The sequence below is a fragment of the Triturus cristatus genome, chromosome 10 (assembly GCF_964204655.1).
Source record: "Triturus cristatus chromosome 10, aTriCri1.1, whole genome shotgun sequence".
Taxonomy (NCBI): Eukaryota; Metazoa; Chordata; class Amphibia; order Caudata; family Salamandridae; genus Triturus; species Triturus cristatus.
The window spans coordinates 986,820,758-986,835,332 of record NC_140593.1 but is presented as its reverse complement, the minus strand read 5'-3'; the positions used below and the strand labels follow the sequence as shown (position 1 = coordinate 986,835,332).

At 40.9% G+C, this 14,575-nt stretch overlaps 1 protein-coding gene across 4 annotated transcripts in view; it reads right to left on the bottom strand.

Annotated features, from left to right (window-relative positions):
- Window positions 1-8,514: 8,514 nt before the first annotated feature.
- MPRIP (myosin phosphatase Rho interacting protein) overlaps window positions 8,515-14,575 on the bottom strand; it is a 753,461-nt gene continuing 747,400 nt past the window's right edge. For 2 of the 4 annotated variants that reach the window (XM_085628921.1, XM_085628924.1), the window contains exon 24: window positions 8,515-9,617. In XM_085628921.1, coding sequence (XP_085485047.1) covers window positions 9,546-9,617 — 72 coding nt within the window. In that variant the 3' untranslated portion in view covers window positions 8,515-9,545. Of the gene's footprint in view, window positions 9,618-11,158; window positions 11,225-14,575 lie in introns of all 4 variants that reach the window. The other 2 variants (XM_085628923.1, XM_085628922.1) reach the window with 2 other exon arrangements.

Genomic DNA, 14,575 nt, shown 5'->3' with positions numbered 1-14,575 from the left:
CGTGCTTTGAATACTATACAGGTTTTAAATTATCTTGACATAAATCAACAAAGCATCATTAAAAAAAAAAATCAACCTGCAAGCTACTTAGAGCGTGCATGTGCTCGGGTATTTACATTCTAAGGATCTGGACTGTAAAAGGCAAACAAACATCTAGTGTAATTCTAGCTTGGGTACACTTTTAAAGTAACAGTTTGTTAATAGATGGAATTTGTCTGCACTGAAAAATTTCAACTGTGATGCATGATTCATCTTCAGACTGTTTGCCACTTAAATTCTTAAATCCATGGATTAGACATGAAAGAAGCCAACTGTTATTGCAGTTAGTTTACAAACATAAACACACACACTTCAACCCTAGTGGATATTAAATAACTATATTTTACGTTAAAAAAAAGTCCTTGATACCATGTACATGTAGCTACACAGGGCATACAACAGATGGTGCAAGGTTTCCTGAAACATACATAAGTGGGTACTGCAAGTCGTTAAGGAATTTTATACCCATTTACAAGATCTTGGAAAGCCATATCCTCATTATTTACACATTTAGTAGTATTTTATTCCTCATACTGCATGGGGCCTTGATAACCAAAAACACACTTCATGTCCTGTGCTTGTTTTAAACTATACTTAAATACCATACCATGGTGGACTAGTTAGTATGTTTGGTTTGTGAATGATCGAGATTTGGATAGAACATTTTAGGAGTCTCCTTCTGTGAGTCCACTCTTATTTTTGAACTGTAATGTTACAAGTGAGTACAGTGGTTTAGAGGCCCATTTTCATATTATAGGCGAGGTCTGATGTCACAACTAGTTAGTAATAGGAACATTTACAGGTTTTTATAAGAGTACTGCCTTAACGTTTATAGACATACAGTTTTGCCTGATAAGGTGATATATTGGCACACAATCAAATGCATACTAAAGAATTACTTGAAATAATTGTGCTCAGTCTTATGGATTAACAGGTACCTGACATGAGTCAAAATATATATTTGGAGAAAAAGGTTTGGTTACTTTCTCTTGAAAAGTTATTTCAGATTTTTGATGAAATGCTACTCTCCGAACCTGGAAATCAAAAATGCTGTGTCAATGGTAAGGCTGTAAGTAAAGTGTATTTTTGACGTCCAACAAGCAAACAAGTGGACAGAAACGTAAGTGCTATGGAAATCTATTAAATCTACTAAGAGCAAAATTGTATGGCACCTTTGAAAATCAGTGAATGTTGGTGTTACTGTATTTTATTTAACTTTTCCAAAACAAGGTGATTGGGCTGAGCAGAACAATGTTAGAATTTACTTGAATTGTTTAAAATGGTGTAATGTTAGAACTTTTCAGTATGACATTTTTTTTAAAACAAGCATACAGACAAATATTCATATTTGCTTTTTCTGCACAATGCAGTTTGTGCACATCTTATTTTAGTCAATGCAGTTTTCTGATTTCAAGATTATGTGTTATTTGTACTCATGTCATGATTCTATTAATGGCGAAAACAGAAAAATTATGATGGCCTCTTAATATAATGTGAGGCTATCATAATTTTATAGTCAAATTGTCTCCCTCATTTTAAGCTTGTCGATTTCAGTAGTGTGCTGATGATTTTGTGCGCCAGTCTTCCAGATGATAGGATATCGGTACACTTCCCACCTCTCTGAATTATTAATCGTCAAACCCAGGTGCACAGAATTAAGTAGTTGCATAGAGACATCAAAAATAAAACTGTTTTATATTGATCAAAATAAAGTAAAAACTGACCACATAGATCATTATGAGGAGCTGTGCAATGTTCCATATTCGGTCTAGTCAGTCCGTATAACAATTGTGTGTAGTAATGCCCATATCAGAATATTAGGATGTGCACATAATCCAGGACACTGAATTTAAAATATGATGTAATGTTACATAATCTCTACCCTCTTCTCCACTAGAACTCGTCCCTTTAAAGCTGGCGGGCTATAAACAATAAAGGGAGGGGGTAATGGATTCAATTATAATCCAACAGTCCAAGGAAAATAGTCATAAAATGTACTGGAGCAGATAGAGCTAGAGAATGTCGAACTGAATTAGTTCTAGCTAAATTATGCTCCCATCCACAAAATTTTGTTTTGGGTAGCAAGCCATGAACAAAGCTAGGAATGTCATTTTGGCTACAAGAAGGTATCTCTGCTAACAGAATGTACAACAGGGCAGTGGATCTAGATATAAAAACAAATCTAAAACCAAGCGATCTAAAAATTATACCACTTTAAAACTCAGTCCCATCTTCCATTTCTAGTACGACCGCCGATGCTGGAAAGTGAAATGCTAGTAACTGGTACTGAATTGAACTTAAGTAACTACACTCAAGACTGTGCCCTCTCTCATCTAATAATAAAAGCTTTCCACAACAGACAAATAGCTTTTTTTAAAAATACACTAGAAGCTATTAAAAAAACCTTTCTTATTCTCATTTCTAGAGTAGACCTGAGACTCAGGTTGTTTAATTTTTCCAATGTGCAAAACACAGTGCTCATAAGTAGTGTTTTTTGTTCACTACATATACCATACTTGAGCTTCTTTGCCAACAAATTGAAAAATATCAACAATGTTCTACATGTTAAACTATCGTTTTTTTTTTCAAAAATAGGGCATGAAAGTTAAGTGAAGAAAATGATTGCCGAATACAAAATACAAAATTAATTTAATTTCAATTCTTGTAAAGTGCACAAGAGTACCAAAGGTTTCTTGGCACTGGAGAACACTAACAACGAAGGGGCAAAATGCCCGTCACTTGGCATAAAAAGGCTTTCAGGTAGCAACTTGTTCCAAAGTCTGGATGCCAGCAATCCCAGTTAGCAGTGCTTCTTTAAACCCTGGAACTTATAGGAGCAGCAGGTTTCCTGATCGAAAGGAGCACTGTGGTACATAAATTCACAATAGCGGTTTGAGCACCAAGACCAAGAAAGGTTCATAAAAAGCTTTCTTGCAGTTTAAACACATTGGAACTGGATTCAGTGCCGACTAATGGAGGTTTTTGCTTGCAGAGACTACATGACTGCTCTTTTTCAAGTGACTGATCTGATGAACTAGTGCAGCAGTTCTGCAGTTTTGCTAAAGCATAAGATTTTACGCCTTCATAAAATGTTACAGTAATCCGTTTTTGACAAAACTAAAGGCATTCACAACATTCGCAGAAAAAACACTTGATCACATTGATCCCTGCCAGCTTAAGACGGACAGAAAAACAAGTCCTGAAGCAAAAGAAAATAACCTTATGAACAAATTATGGCAAAGGACTAAGCAACTATACCTCCGGAATAAAATACAAGATCCAGAACATAGCATAAGGGCTAGGATGAATGACAGCCACTAGGAGCAGACTTGTTATGGTCAGCATTTTCAGTGATACCGACAAAGACTAGCAGGGTTAGATATGGCGAACCCATTAACGCTAGACCAGGTCCCATACTGAAAGATTACACGAGACTGCCCAACAAGAAAATACATCAAATCTGGGCCACATGGGACTCTCCCCTTCAAACTTAGACTGAAGGGGCAAAAAAGACTTAAGGGCCACAAGCTGAGACTTGATGGAAGAAACAGTCATTCCCAAAAGGAAGCCGGTTCTCAAAGGCCCAGCATCCTAAAGGAATCTCGATATTGCAATTAAATCTTAGCAGCACATCAAATCCCAAAATATACATACTGACAAACACTGTAGATTGAAAAAACAGCCGGGCAACTTCTCAAGGGAGTGAGACTGATGAAGATGTTCTGGGGAGAGAGACTGGTAAACAACAAGATAATTAATAATTGAGCGACACAAATAAATGCTTCCCGATTTATTGTCCTCTAATTTTAAGTAGCACATTGGATAGCAATAGAATTGGTGGACTAATGCGGTTAGCCCCAGGTGGTGACGATTGTGAGAGGGTTAGAGTGGGGTGACTGCTAACAAATCATCTATTTCCCACAACACTGCATCAAGATACATTTAAAATAAAACTACTGGGATGGCAGGATACTTTTGCTGCAACTGTTTGTGGCACATTCTTGATACCAGGATACGAAATGCACTGGTAATTAATCTAGAAATTACCACATCACCCCCTCCTTTGTGCAATCTTGAATACAAGGCAATCAGAACAGACTTTGACCAGGACTATTGAAAGGAGGGAGGGAAGCTGGACCACCGTCAGGTAAATGGACTCTGCCAAGAAAAACTATGCTTGGATAATTAACCTCTGACAACCCCTCCAACCCAGGGTTAACGTCTTTTTGTGTCCTTATGGTCAATACCCTCCTCACAAGACCACATATAAAGCGTGAAGAGCTTGCAAAATCACTGAAAGTTATTTCCCTTTTGTAGAGGGGATAGCTTCGGAATAGGGAGAAGTAAACCCTTCAAGAACTCCTTCCCGCAGGTTGCATCCCAACTCGAGCCACTGACGTGTCTGCAAGAGATTTTGGTGGCCCAGGCCTTGATCGCGGGTCTTCTGAACAGACTGGTCAAGCCCAGCTACCCTATAAAGGATACTGAAAAGACTGTCCATCAGAAGCAACTCATTAGAACCTGGTAGCCAATGGGAAAGAACATGGTGATTTTGTGTATTAAGCTAAAGACATGTTAAGTGGGCCATAAGGGCATTGGCTGCCTTGTATCTGCATGGATTGTAAAGCCTTTGATGGGTCGGATGTGCATAAACTGGCAGCAACCAAGCCTGAAGCTTCTGACAATAAAGTGGAGGTAGGAAGATTGCCCACTGAAGTTTCAAATAAAGCTGCAGTGAACCTGAGTGACTGGCTGGAATTTATATGCTTTTTCTTGACCACCAATCCATGGTCCTGAAAAAGAGGCAGCACTTACAAGGTAATCAGATAAGCGAATAGGAGAGGGGCCAACCAGTCCTAAGGTATGAGGTTGGCTAAAATAATCGTCAGTATGCCCCCCTGTACCTTGAAAACATATAGGAAGAGTGTAATCTAAAAGTTACTACTCGTAATTGGCAGGCAGTCACTGTTACCATAAAGTAGCAGGCATGTAACGAATCAATTGGTAATAAGACTACTCCCATACACATAAGAGATATGGTGATATGGTGGTCCATCTCAAACTTAAATCCGATTGACTTCACTCACACGTTCACCCTTTTTCAAATCGTGTACTGTTAAGGAGTTCCTCAATACCTTGTAGATCATTCAGAGGAAGTATAGGAATTCGGATCATTGCAAATTGGGGGACCGAATGATGGCAGCCATCCGTATAACATATTGAATACCTTTAGCAAGTGTTACCAATTTATGTTCACCCCTGGACAGCGGGGTCTCTAAAATCCCAACAATGGGACAGTTGTGCCAAGTAAAAACAATGCATAAGTTTCCAGATGCAAGGATTTAGGTTCTGCCCAAATGCCGGACACCACACTGAAACTGACCTCTACTCCGCATATAGCATAGTTTTGGACTGTTTCATATTACCATTGCTGGGCACCCTCCAAGGCAAGCTAGCCATTTTCTAACTGCTGCACTCTTCATCACACATTTGGCAGGAAATCTATACCATGGAATTTAAAGGAAGCAGATAAGGATGCTAAATAACAGCAAGGTACAATCCAGACCTACCCTAATCTGCTTTCTTCGTGAACTTCTTTAATAGAGGCAAATACTTTCTTACTGAAGAAGGCCAGCACAACAGGGGCACTTTCTGTGCTGCAATGATCAACTCAAGAATTGTCTAAAATTGCTGTCACGTTGGATACTGAAGTCAAAACTGTTTCTTTGAACTTGCCAAAAAAACAACCTCTCAAAAACTGGACCCATCTGCCACCGTATACAGGAGCCTGGAAACTTGAACACTACTCAAATCTGACAGCAAAAACAAGAAATCATGAACCATAGTTTGGAATTGTAGGCTGAATTGATGCTAGCACTCACAAAGAAGTTATGAGGAATGAACAAGCACTTAGAAGTGTTTTCTATACTTTTGTCCACAATCTGAGCTTGTATTAGATCGTCACAGGCCATTGCAGTCCACCATGAAAAACTGAGAACAAATCACACTGGGTACTACATTTCATATCCTGCAATAGGATGCATAGTTCTAAAAGAACAAAGTGATTACCATGATCTTAAGATTTTGACACTCTCATGAATCAGTCATAAATAGCTTTCGACCACAAAACTGATATGGTAAAACACTGAGATAGAGAAGTTTTCTCAACTATCATGCTAGACCTACTGTGACCAAAAAACATCTTGGCACATGTCTGCCTTACTTTTGGTCTGACGTTCGTCACTACCTGCACCTCTCCACCCGAATGCCAGCTGCCATGTAAATTGAGGACTACTCAGCAGCTTGTGTAGTAGGCATGGCCTGGGAGCTCAGAGAATTAAGGCCCACTTGAGCAGAATGCCCCCCAATATTTAGAATTTGATTTTGTAAAGCACTTTTCACCCTCACTATGATATCATGGCACGAGAAAGCAGGGGTCACTACAGTTTAGCATTGAAAAAGGTTCTCAGCCACTCACCTTTTAGGCACACACATTTCTCGAGTGTCATGCCTGCGTCAGTATAATCCCTCAAAATCCTAATACTCTGCAGAATAAGAACACACCTTAACATTCTACAAAGGTCCTAGAATGTTTGCCACTGCAGCTTTGTACCCAGTGACGAACATATCTGCAGGTTGCATCAACACCCTGAAAGGAAGTTCACACTTCCTTAAAGAAGCACAGGGTCTTTCTGAACAGATGAACAATGGCGGAATGTTTAAAGGGGTGGTCTTAAGGAGAGGATGGAAAACTTGTTTGTTTCATTTTCTTCTTGGCTTTTATTCTATATACCATTCTTTCTCAATTTGCCATTTCATAGCAAAAAAATAACCTATGCAATCACTTTTCAGAAATCCACAACCTCCAACAGGTGTGACATTTACAAAAACATACTTGTTTGTAGCAATCCGTGTTAAAAGAGTGCTCCTTATAATGAGCACTGTCATTCACTATTCAAGTCCTACATCTTCCCGACTTCCATGAAATACCGCAAAAGAATTTCCATCAACAGGATGATTACTAGCACCAATAAAAACAGATAACCATTATTCTTTTTCTAGCAAAACTCTTCCCCTAAATACTAGAGTTCAATATAGATGGTAACGAAAGAGAATCACTGGAAGTGGACTGGAAGCTGTAGCTAGATATCACCTATGTACAATAAGGTCACAAAATGAAATTCCTAAAATACTCAATCTTTTTTCTGGCAGTATTAGGTGTACTGGTGAGACTCCTAGGGTCTACCAATAGATGTTCCTATATGATAAATATGCTGATCGACACACCAATGACCTGCAACTGCAGTAAACGTACCATGATTTCCTGCAAGTGGAACATGTGTGTTATCAGTTTACCGAGAAATAACTTTAATGCATGGCAATAGGGTTTGTGTCTAACAAAAGACTAATAAGATTGAATAAATAATGTTATCATTCCATTTAAAACTAGGAAATATTAGAGACCGCAGTTGCACACATGCGGACTTAAAAGAGGAAGAAATACTATCATAATCAGGAGTGTTCCCGTGTATAATATGACAGTAATGACTATTTTATTTATAATTATTCCCTCATTTGTTTGCCTGCGAATGGAGCGAAGAGAAAGTTAAAAGGTAAAATTTGAATACAGCAACCAAATGGTAAAAAATTGCAACTGCTATACAGCTTGGCATCTCTATCTCTTTGATATACCAGGCGTACCAAATAACCTTTTTAAAATTGATTTCTTACGCTCTGTGCATACTTTGTGCACCACCATTCAGTTTTGTGGATTTCTGTTTCTTTTCCCATGCTACCTTAAAAAAAAGAAATTACTTTCATAGTTTCATACACTGCAGATTCAAACATTGTCCTTCTCAGAAGTAGTAATTTTTGTTTGTCATCTACAATCAATGAATTGCATTAAAAGGATTGAGTAGATTTTAAAAGCGTTTTTACAAGATACTGTTCTCTATTATTTAAACCTAAGATTCAACTGTTTTGTAACTTTATCCTTGATACACAGCATAAATCTGAAAGAGGACAACTGACCTTGATTGTGAGTGCAGCTGCAAAACATGCATCTCTTATCTCAGTGGACAGCCAAATATGCAAAGTCAGGTGTGCAAAACAATAGCAAGGCTGATCATTAAATCAGTAAACACGAGGCAATCCATATCAAAGAAGTGTAAAACAATGGCCTAGCTTTTCTGCTTGCGCCTGAATTGTGTTGGTACATGGAAATGCACTGTATTTTAAAGCGTGCTTTAAAGCTGTATTACCAGCACGCCGAAGTCTGTTTTGTCAATATATTTATCTTACTCAACACTCTTAAAGTGAAAATGCTTCATCATGATGGTCAACAGAATTACCCACTCTCATCACATTGCAGCAATACAATGGTACACTTTTCTTTGAGGAAAGAGAAAATAGGAAACTCTAATTTAATATGTGGAACCTCATCCCGCTGGAAGAAACTTTTCTGTAGAAGCAAGATTGGGCTTAAGCAGAGAACATTATTTTTCCCGAAACACTATTAGTCCTTTCTCCAAGTGCTCCTCATTTGTCCTTATTCATTGTTTTGACAGGATTTTAGGTCTACGTTTTCTGGTGACCACTAGGTTCTTTGATAACTTCTCTCTGTCTGTGGAACCTTAGGGAGAAATATAACACTACATTCAAAGTGGCTGAGGAAAACATGGGGACAGTGTTGCAGTAATACTCGTATTTCAATCTAGCAATGTGAAATAAAGGATCAGTAAATTCACATTTGCAAAATGATTAAAAAGAAGATACAGAGGAATGATAATAAAACTCTTTAGGAAAGGAATATTTTGAAATGTGTATAATGTGTGCAGAGGCCATATTATTATTTTACTGTCCCACTGACTTGCATATCACAGAAAGAAGTCAGAGATCAGCAGGAACTAGGACAGTATAATTCCATACAGCCATTTAATCCTCCACAGTGATGACCGGACGTTAACTGGTAACGCTGTAGGTGCTCCTTACTTAGTCCACATCGTCACTAGTCTGAATTCTCACCACTTGCCTTACAGGTGAAAGGAGCGTCTAGTTTCCACAGCGTTTAGAAATGTGAAAATGGAGGCATGGTCCTTCCAGCTCTAGAGAAGGATGACACTAGATCTATAAGCAAGGAAGCTGTGCATTCTCTGCAGGCCCTGTGGCAATACTCTGGGTACCCAGAGCTAGCTTATTAATAGGCCACCAAGCCTTAATACTGATACATAATATAATGTGTAACAATAAACTGTATATAGTGGGATGTGAACAACATAATGTTTCCTTCTCTGTACAATATTCACATACAGAAAGAAAATGCGTTTGTGAGAATTGCAGTCCATAGCCCAGTCCTTTGACTGGAGAATTGTTCCTTTTGAATCACCATTAATGACATAAAAATAAATCATTGAATAGTGACCACACAGCGCAGATTTTGTTGTCCTTTTGCAAGCCAGGAATTGCACGAGTTGAAAGTCCTGACTAAACAGGCGTGGTAGGGAAACTTAGTGTTTCTTCAAGTCCTTAGATTCAAAGAGCTTCATACGTTCTTGTACAGTTAGACCTTCCTTCAGGCTCTGGCAAACAAATGAAAGAAACATTTAAAATTGTGACCTCTCAGAGCAAATGACATGCATAGAAGACATACAACATCTGCTTAAAAGGTGCAATCACAAATTTATCATCAGAAACAAGGATTGTGCAAAGATCGTCACATGAGTAAGATATTAGTTTAACATGCTAGTGAAAAATTAGATGTTTCCGTTAATGATTTAATGAGTATCTTAAAAAATGGATGGGATTAAATCTTGGTGTGCACATAATTAATTCACAATTTTTACACTTTCCTAACTGCACCTAAACCTCCTGAATTCTCTATTGATTAACCAAGGCCTGTATTGAAATTGTGTGGTGATGTTAATTCTACTAATGTCTAGAAGAAATGCTAAATCCAAGAATAATCCACTAGGGGATAATATGGATAGCTTGTCCTCCAAAAATCGGAAAAGACTCTTCGTTATCATCAAACTCTAACTAAGACCTAAAATCTGTAAAATAGCAATTGCCTTCTTGGAAACATAGCCCCTTTCATGAAGTACCTTGCATGTTTTAAATCAAGTGTTAAAACCGATAAAAGAAAGAGCTTACCTAATAATTGTCAGTTGTGAAATTCAAAGATATTTTTATTAAAAATAAAACAGGAGGGTTCGTTTCCAGCCGCCTCAATGTAAATCATTAACAGCCAGCTTTAACGCTCATTTAGCAACTACCTTGACTTCCATTCCCAACAGCTGCTTGCGTTGGTTCTAAGTCTCTTGCCATAGGATGCGGTGAGTTACAGCAAAGGGTACGTTACTGTAAAGCTTTTTTTTCTTTGCTTAGAGGACAATGTTATCATGCTTTTCTCCCGATTAGACACATAAATATTAATCAAAAGAACTTTGTGGCTTGAAATCCAGTAATGGAAACAAGCCTTTTGCTAAGCTTTGTTTTGATCACTGCTATTTGAGACGTATGAAAACTGAAATTTTCTGTATTCAGTAGACCGGAAGGCACAGTACAAAGTACATGATCACCTAAGGTTGTGTTCTAAATCTTTCTTTACATTAGTATTTCATGTATTAGGCTTGTAATCTACAACATTAACTCTTCAATGTTTTCTTTATCGCTCTCTTAGGAGCTTCACAGGGAGTCCTAATAATACATCTCCCTACAACTATAATTGAGCACAAACAAAACACTTCCAGTGTAGCCTAGGATTTTTTGTGATTTCCCTATTAGTGCATTTGCAACCTGTTGTGTAAAGTTAATTTAGCATGGCAACCCAACCATGCGCGAATCTTCAGCACGATCAGATGGCCAGCAAAAGTTCATAGTATTTCAGTTTTCTTAATCCCATCTATAGGAACTAGTGTATCAACCCAGAGTGCCCTGCAGAAACACTGTGACAACAAGCATCCACACGACAAACACAATGGGTTAATTAGATGGTCAGATGGTGGTTTCTAGAAACACACGAACACCAGAAAATGTCTTTTTACATAAAAACGTGCTTTACTCATGCATGGTGAACGTTTAGATTGTGTGTTCGGGCTTCTTTGTGCATAATTTGGTTTACCTACGTGAAGGGGAACCTGGATTCTGGTACGTTTCAGTTCTCCCATGAGACCTGCTCAATAACGGACTGTCAAGAGGAAGAAACAACAAAGACACAAACAAACAAAAGGTACATAAATCTAAAATGTAATGCTTTTCACGAACCACACAAATAAACTCATGATGCCAGACGTGCTTCAACATAGGACAGAACGTTTGCAGGAGTACCTAAGCGAGGCTACAGAAACGACTGTAACAGTTAACACATATAATACAATTATTAGAAAGTACATAAAGTTCCAACACTCCTATCCTGTTGAGAAATACCATACTGTCTGGGTGTAGTTCATTCTTGAGGTTAGGACCAACTGCTTCTTTCTCAAGTCAGGTATGTAGGCAAAGATTGAGTGTATCGACCCAAAGAACAAGTTACTTACCTTCGGTAACGCTTTTTCTGGTGGATACAGTATCTGCCTGTGCATTCCTCACCATGTGAATATCCCCTGCGCCAGCATTCCACGTAACTTTTTTCCCCAGCTCTCTACGCCGACGTGGACGACGTCATAATGCATCGGCTCCGCTCGCGACTTCGTATAACATCACCGGAGTCATAAGAGAGCCACGTCGGAGTGATGGCGTCAGTTCCACCCATTTTTTCCGTGCCTCCGAGGCGCACAGGTGGACCAACGACAGACTGAAAGGATACACAGTATACAATATACAATCAAGAATACATAGTATACAAAGAAAAGGAAAGCTAAATAAAACAAGCATTTCCTACCAATATACAAGAAAGTATAACAACATCTCAAGCAAGACAACTTTTAAGGTATACAAAGGTGGACAACGGGGAGGCGGGTGGGCCAGTGAGGAATTCACAGGCAGATACTGTATCCACCAGAAAAAGCGTTACCGAAGGTAAGTAACTTGTTCTTCTGATGGATACATCTGCCAGTAGATTCCTCACCTTGTGAATAGATTCCCACAGCAGTCCCCACTCCCGGAGGAGGGTTTCCACCTTCCTATACCAGAAAGTTTTGAAAGACAGAGCGCGCAAAGTGGCCCTCCCTCCTCATCTCAGAGTCCAAGCAATAATGCTTTGCGAAAGTATGGAGGGAGGCCCAAGTCGCGGCTTTACAAATATCTGCCACAGGAAAGACCCCGGGCCAAAGTAGATGTAGATGATTTAGCTCTAGTTGAATGAGCCCTAATACCCTCAGGAGGAACCTTACCAGCCAGGGCATAGCAGATCTTGATGGCAAGGATGATCCATCTTGATAGAGTGCGCTTGTGCACCGCTCTTCCTTTGGAATGTCCAACATAACCCACGAAGAGCTGATCGTCCAGACGATAGTCCTTCGTTCTGTCCAAGTAAAAGCTAACAGCTCTCTTTGGGTCCAGGCGATGAAGCCTTTCCTCCTCCTTGGAGGGATGAGGAGGTGGATAAAAAAACAGGGAGAGTAATAGACTGCCCCAAATGAAACGGAGTAACAACTTTGGGCAGGAAAGCAGCCCTGGTCCTGAGTACCATCCTTTCAGCATGCATGTAATGTTAGAAAAGGGGGTTTAGAACGAAGAGCTTGAAGCTTACTCACCCTCCTTGCCGAGGTTATGGCTACAAGAAAGACCGTCTTAAAGGACAACAGCCTCAGAGGATAACTATGAAGAGGCTCAAACGGGGACCCCATCAGAAAAGTTAAGACAACATTAAGGTCCCACTGTGGCATTACAAAAGGAGTGGGAGGAAACATATTTGTAAGGCCCTTGATAAACCTCAGTACAACCGGAGATTTAAAAAGAGACGGTTGATCAGGAAGGCATAGAAAAGCCGATAAGGCCGAAAGATAGCCCTTGACCGTGGCCACAGCACAGCCCTGCTGAGCCAAGGAAAGAGCAAACTGGAGCACCTCAGAAAGATGGGCCTTTAAAGGGTCAATGGATCTCTCTCCACACCATTTTACAAACTTGGACCACCTGTAGGAGTAAATGGACTTGGTGGAGTGTCGCCTGGCCGATAAAATAACATCCACAACATCAGGCGGGAGAGAGAATGAACTCAGGTTGCCCCGTTCATTCTCCAGGCATGAAGGTGTGAGCTCTGGAGGTGGGGTGTAGAACCTGCCCCTCCGACTGCGAGAGGTCTGCCCTCGGAGGGAGACAGAGCGGAGGGCACGAGGAGAGGTGGAGAAGATCTGTAAACCACACCCTTCTTGGCCAATCCGGGGCGATCAATATAACTTGGGCCCGGTCTTGGCGAATCTTCCTCAGAACCCGAGGAATCAAGGGTATGGGAGGAAACGCGTAAAGGAGCCCCAACTCAACTGAAAAGCGTCCCCCAAGGCCCCTGCATCAGAAACTGGAGACTGCAGAATGACGGGCAGTGCGCGTTCTCGTGTGTGGCGAACAGGTCCACCCGAGGGGTTCCCCACGTCCGAAAGACGTAACGAACCACCTCCGGATGGAGCCTCCACTCGTGGTCGGCGGAGAACTGCCGACTGAGACTGTCCGCACGCACGTTCAGCACCCCGGCCAGATGATTTGCCATCAGACCAATCCGATGGTCTTGGTCCTGAGCCCAGGACCAAAGACGCAGGGCCTCTCTGCAGAAACAATGCGACCCCACTCCTCCCTGCTTGTTGACATACCACATTGCGGTAGTGATGTCCGTCAGGACTTGAACAGACTGACCGCGAAGGGAAGGGAGGAAGGCCTTGAGCGCCAAACGAATCGCCCGCAATTCCAGAAGGTTGATGTGAAGCAACCTTTCCTCTGGAGACCAAAGACCCTTGATCTCTAGATCCCCCAGATGAGCACCCCACCCTACGGTGAAGGCATCCGTTATCACTGTGGCCACCTATGGAGTCAGATGAAAGGGTTTTCCTTGAGACAGGTTGCCCTCCACGCTCCACCAAGAAAGATCCGCTGCAGCTTCTCTGGAGATCTTGATCGACTCCCTGAGATCTCCGTTGTGCTGATACCACTGCTTGCGGAGGCACCACTGGAGCGCCCTCATGTGCCAGCGTGCATGGCTGACCAACAGAATGCAGGAAGCGAACAGACCGAGCAGGCGAAGGACCTTCAGAACTGGAACAACCGCTCCATTGTGGAATAAAGGGACCATCTCCTGAATGTCGAGAATTCTATGAGGAGGAGGAAATGCTCGACACACAGTAGTGTCCAGTACCGCCCCTATAAACAGGTTGCGCTGAGAGGGCACCAGGTGAGATTTGGGCACATTCATCGAAAAACCCAAGTCGAATAACAGCTGAGATGTTACTTGCAGATGACGCTGCACCATCTCTGGGGACTCTGCCTTCAGAAGCCAGTCGTCCAGGTAGAGGAGAACTGTAATCCCCAACCTCCTGAGATGAGCAGCCACCACTGCCATCACCTTTGTGAAGACTCGAGGTGCGGTAGTAAGACCAAACGGGAGGACCTC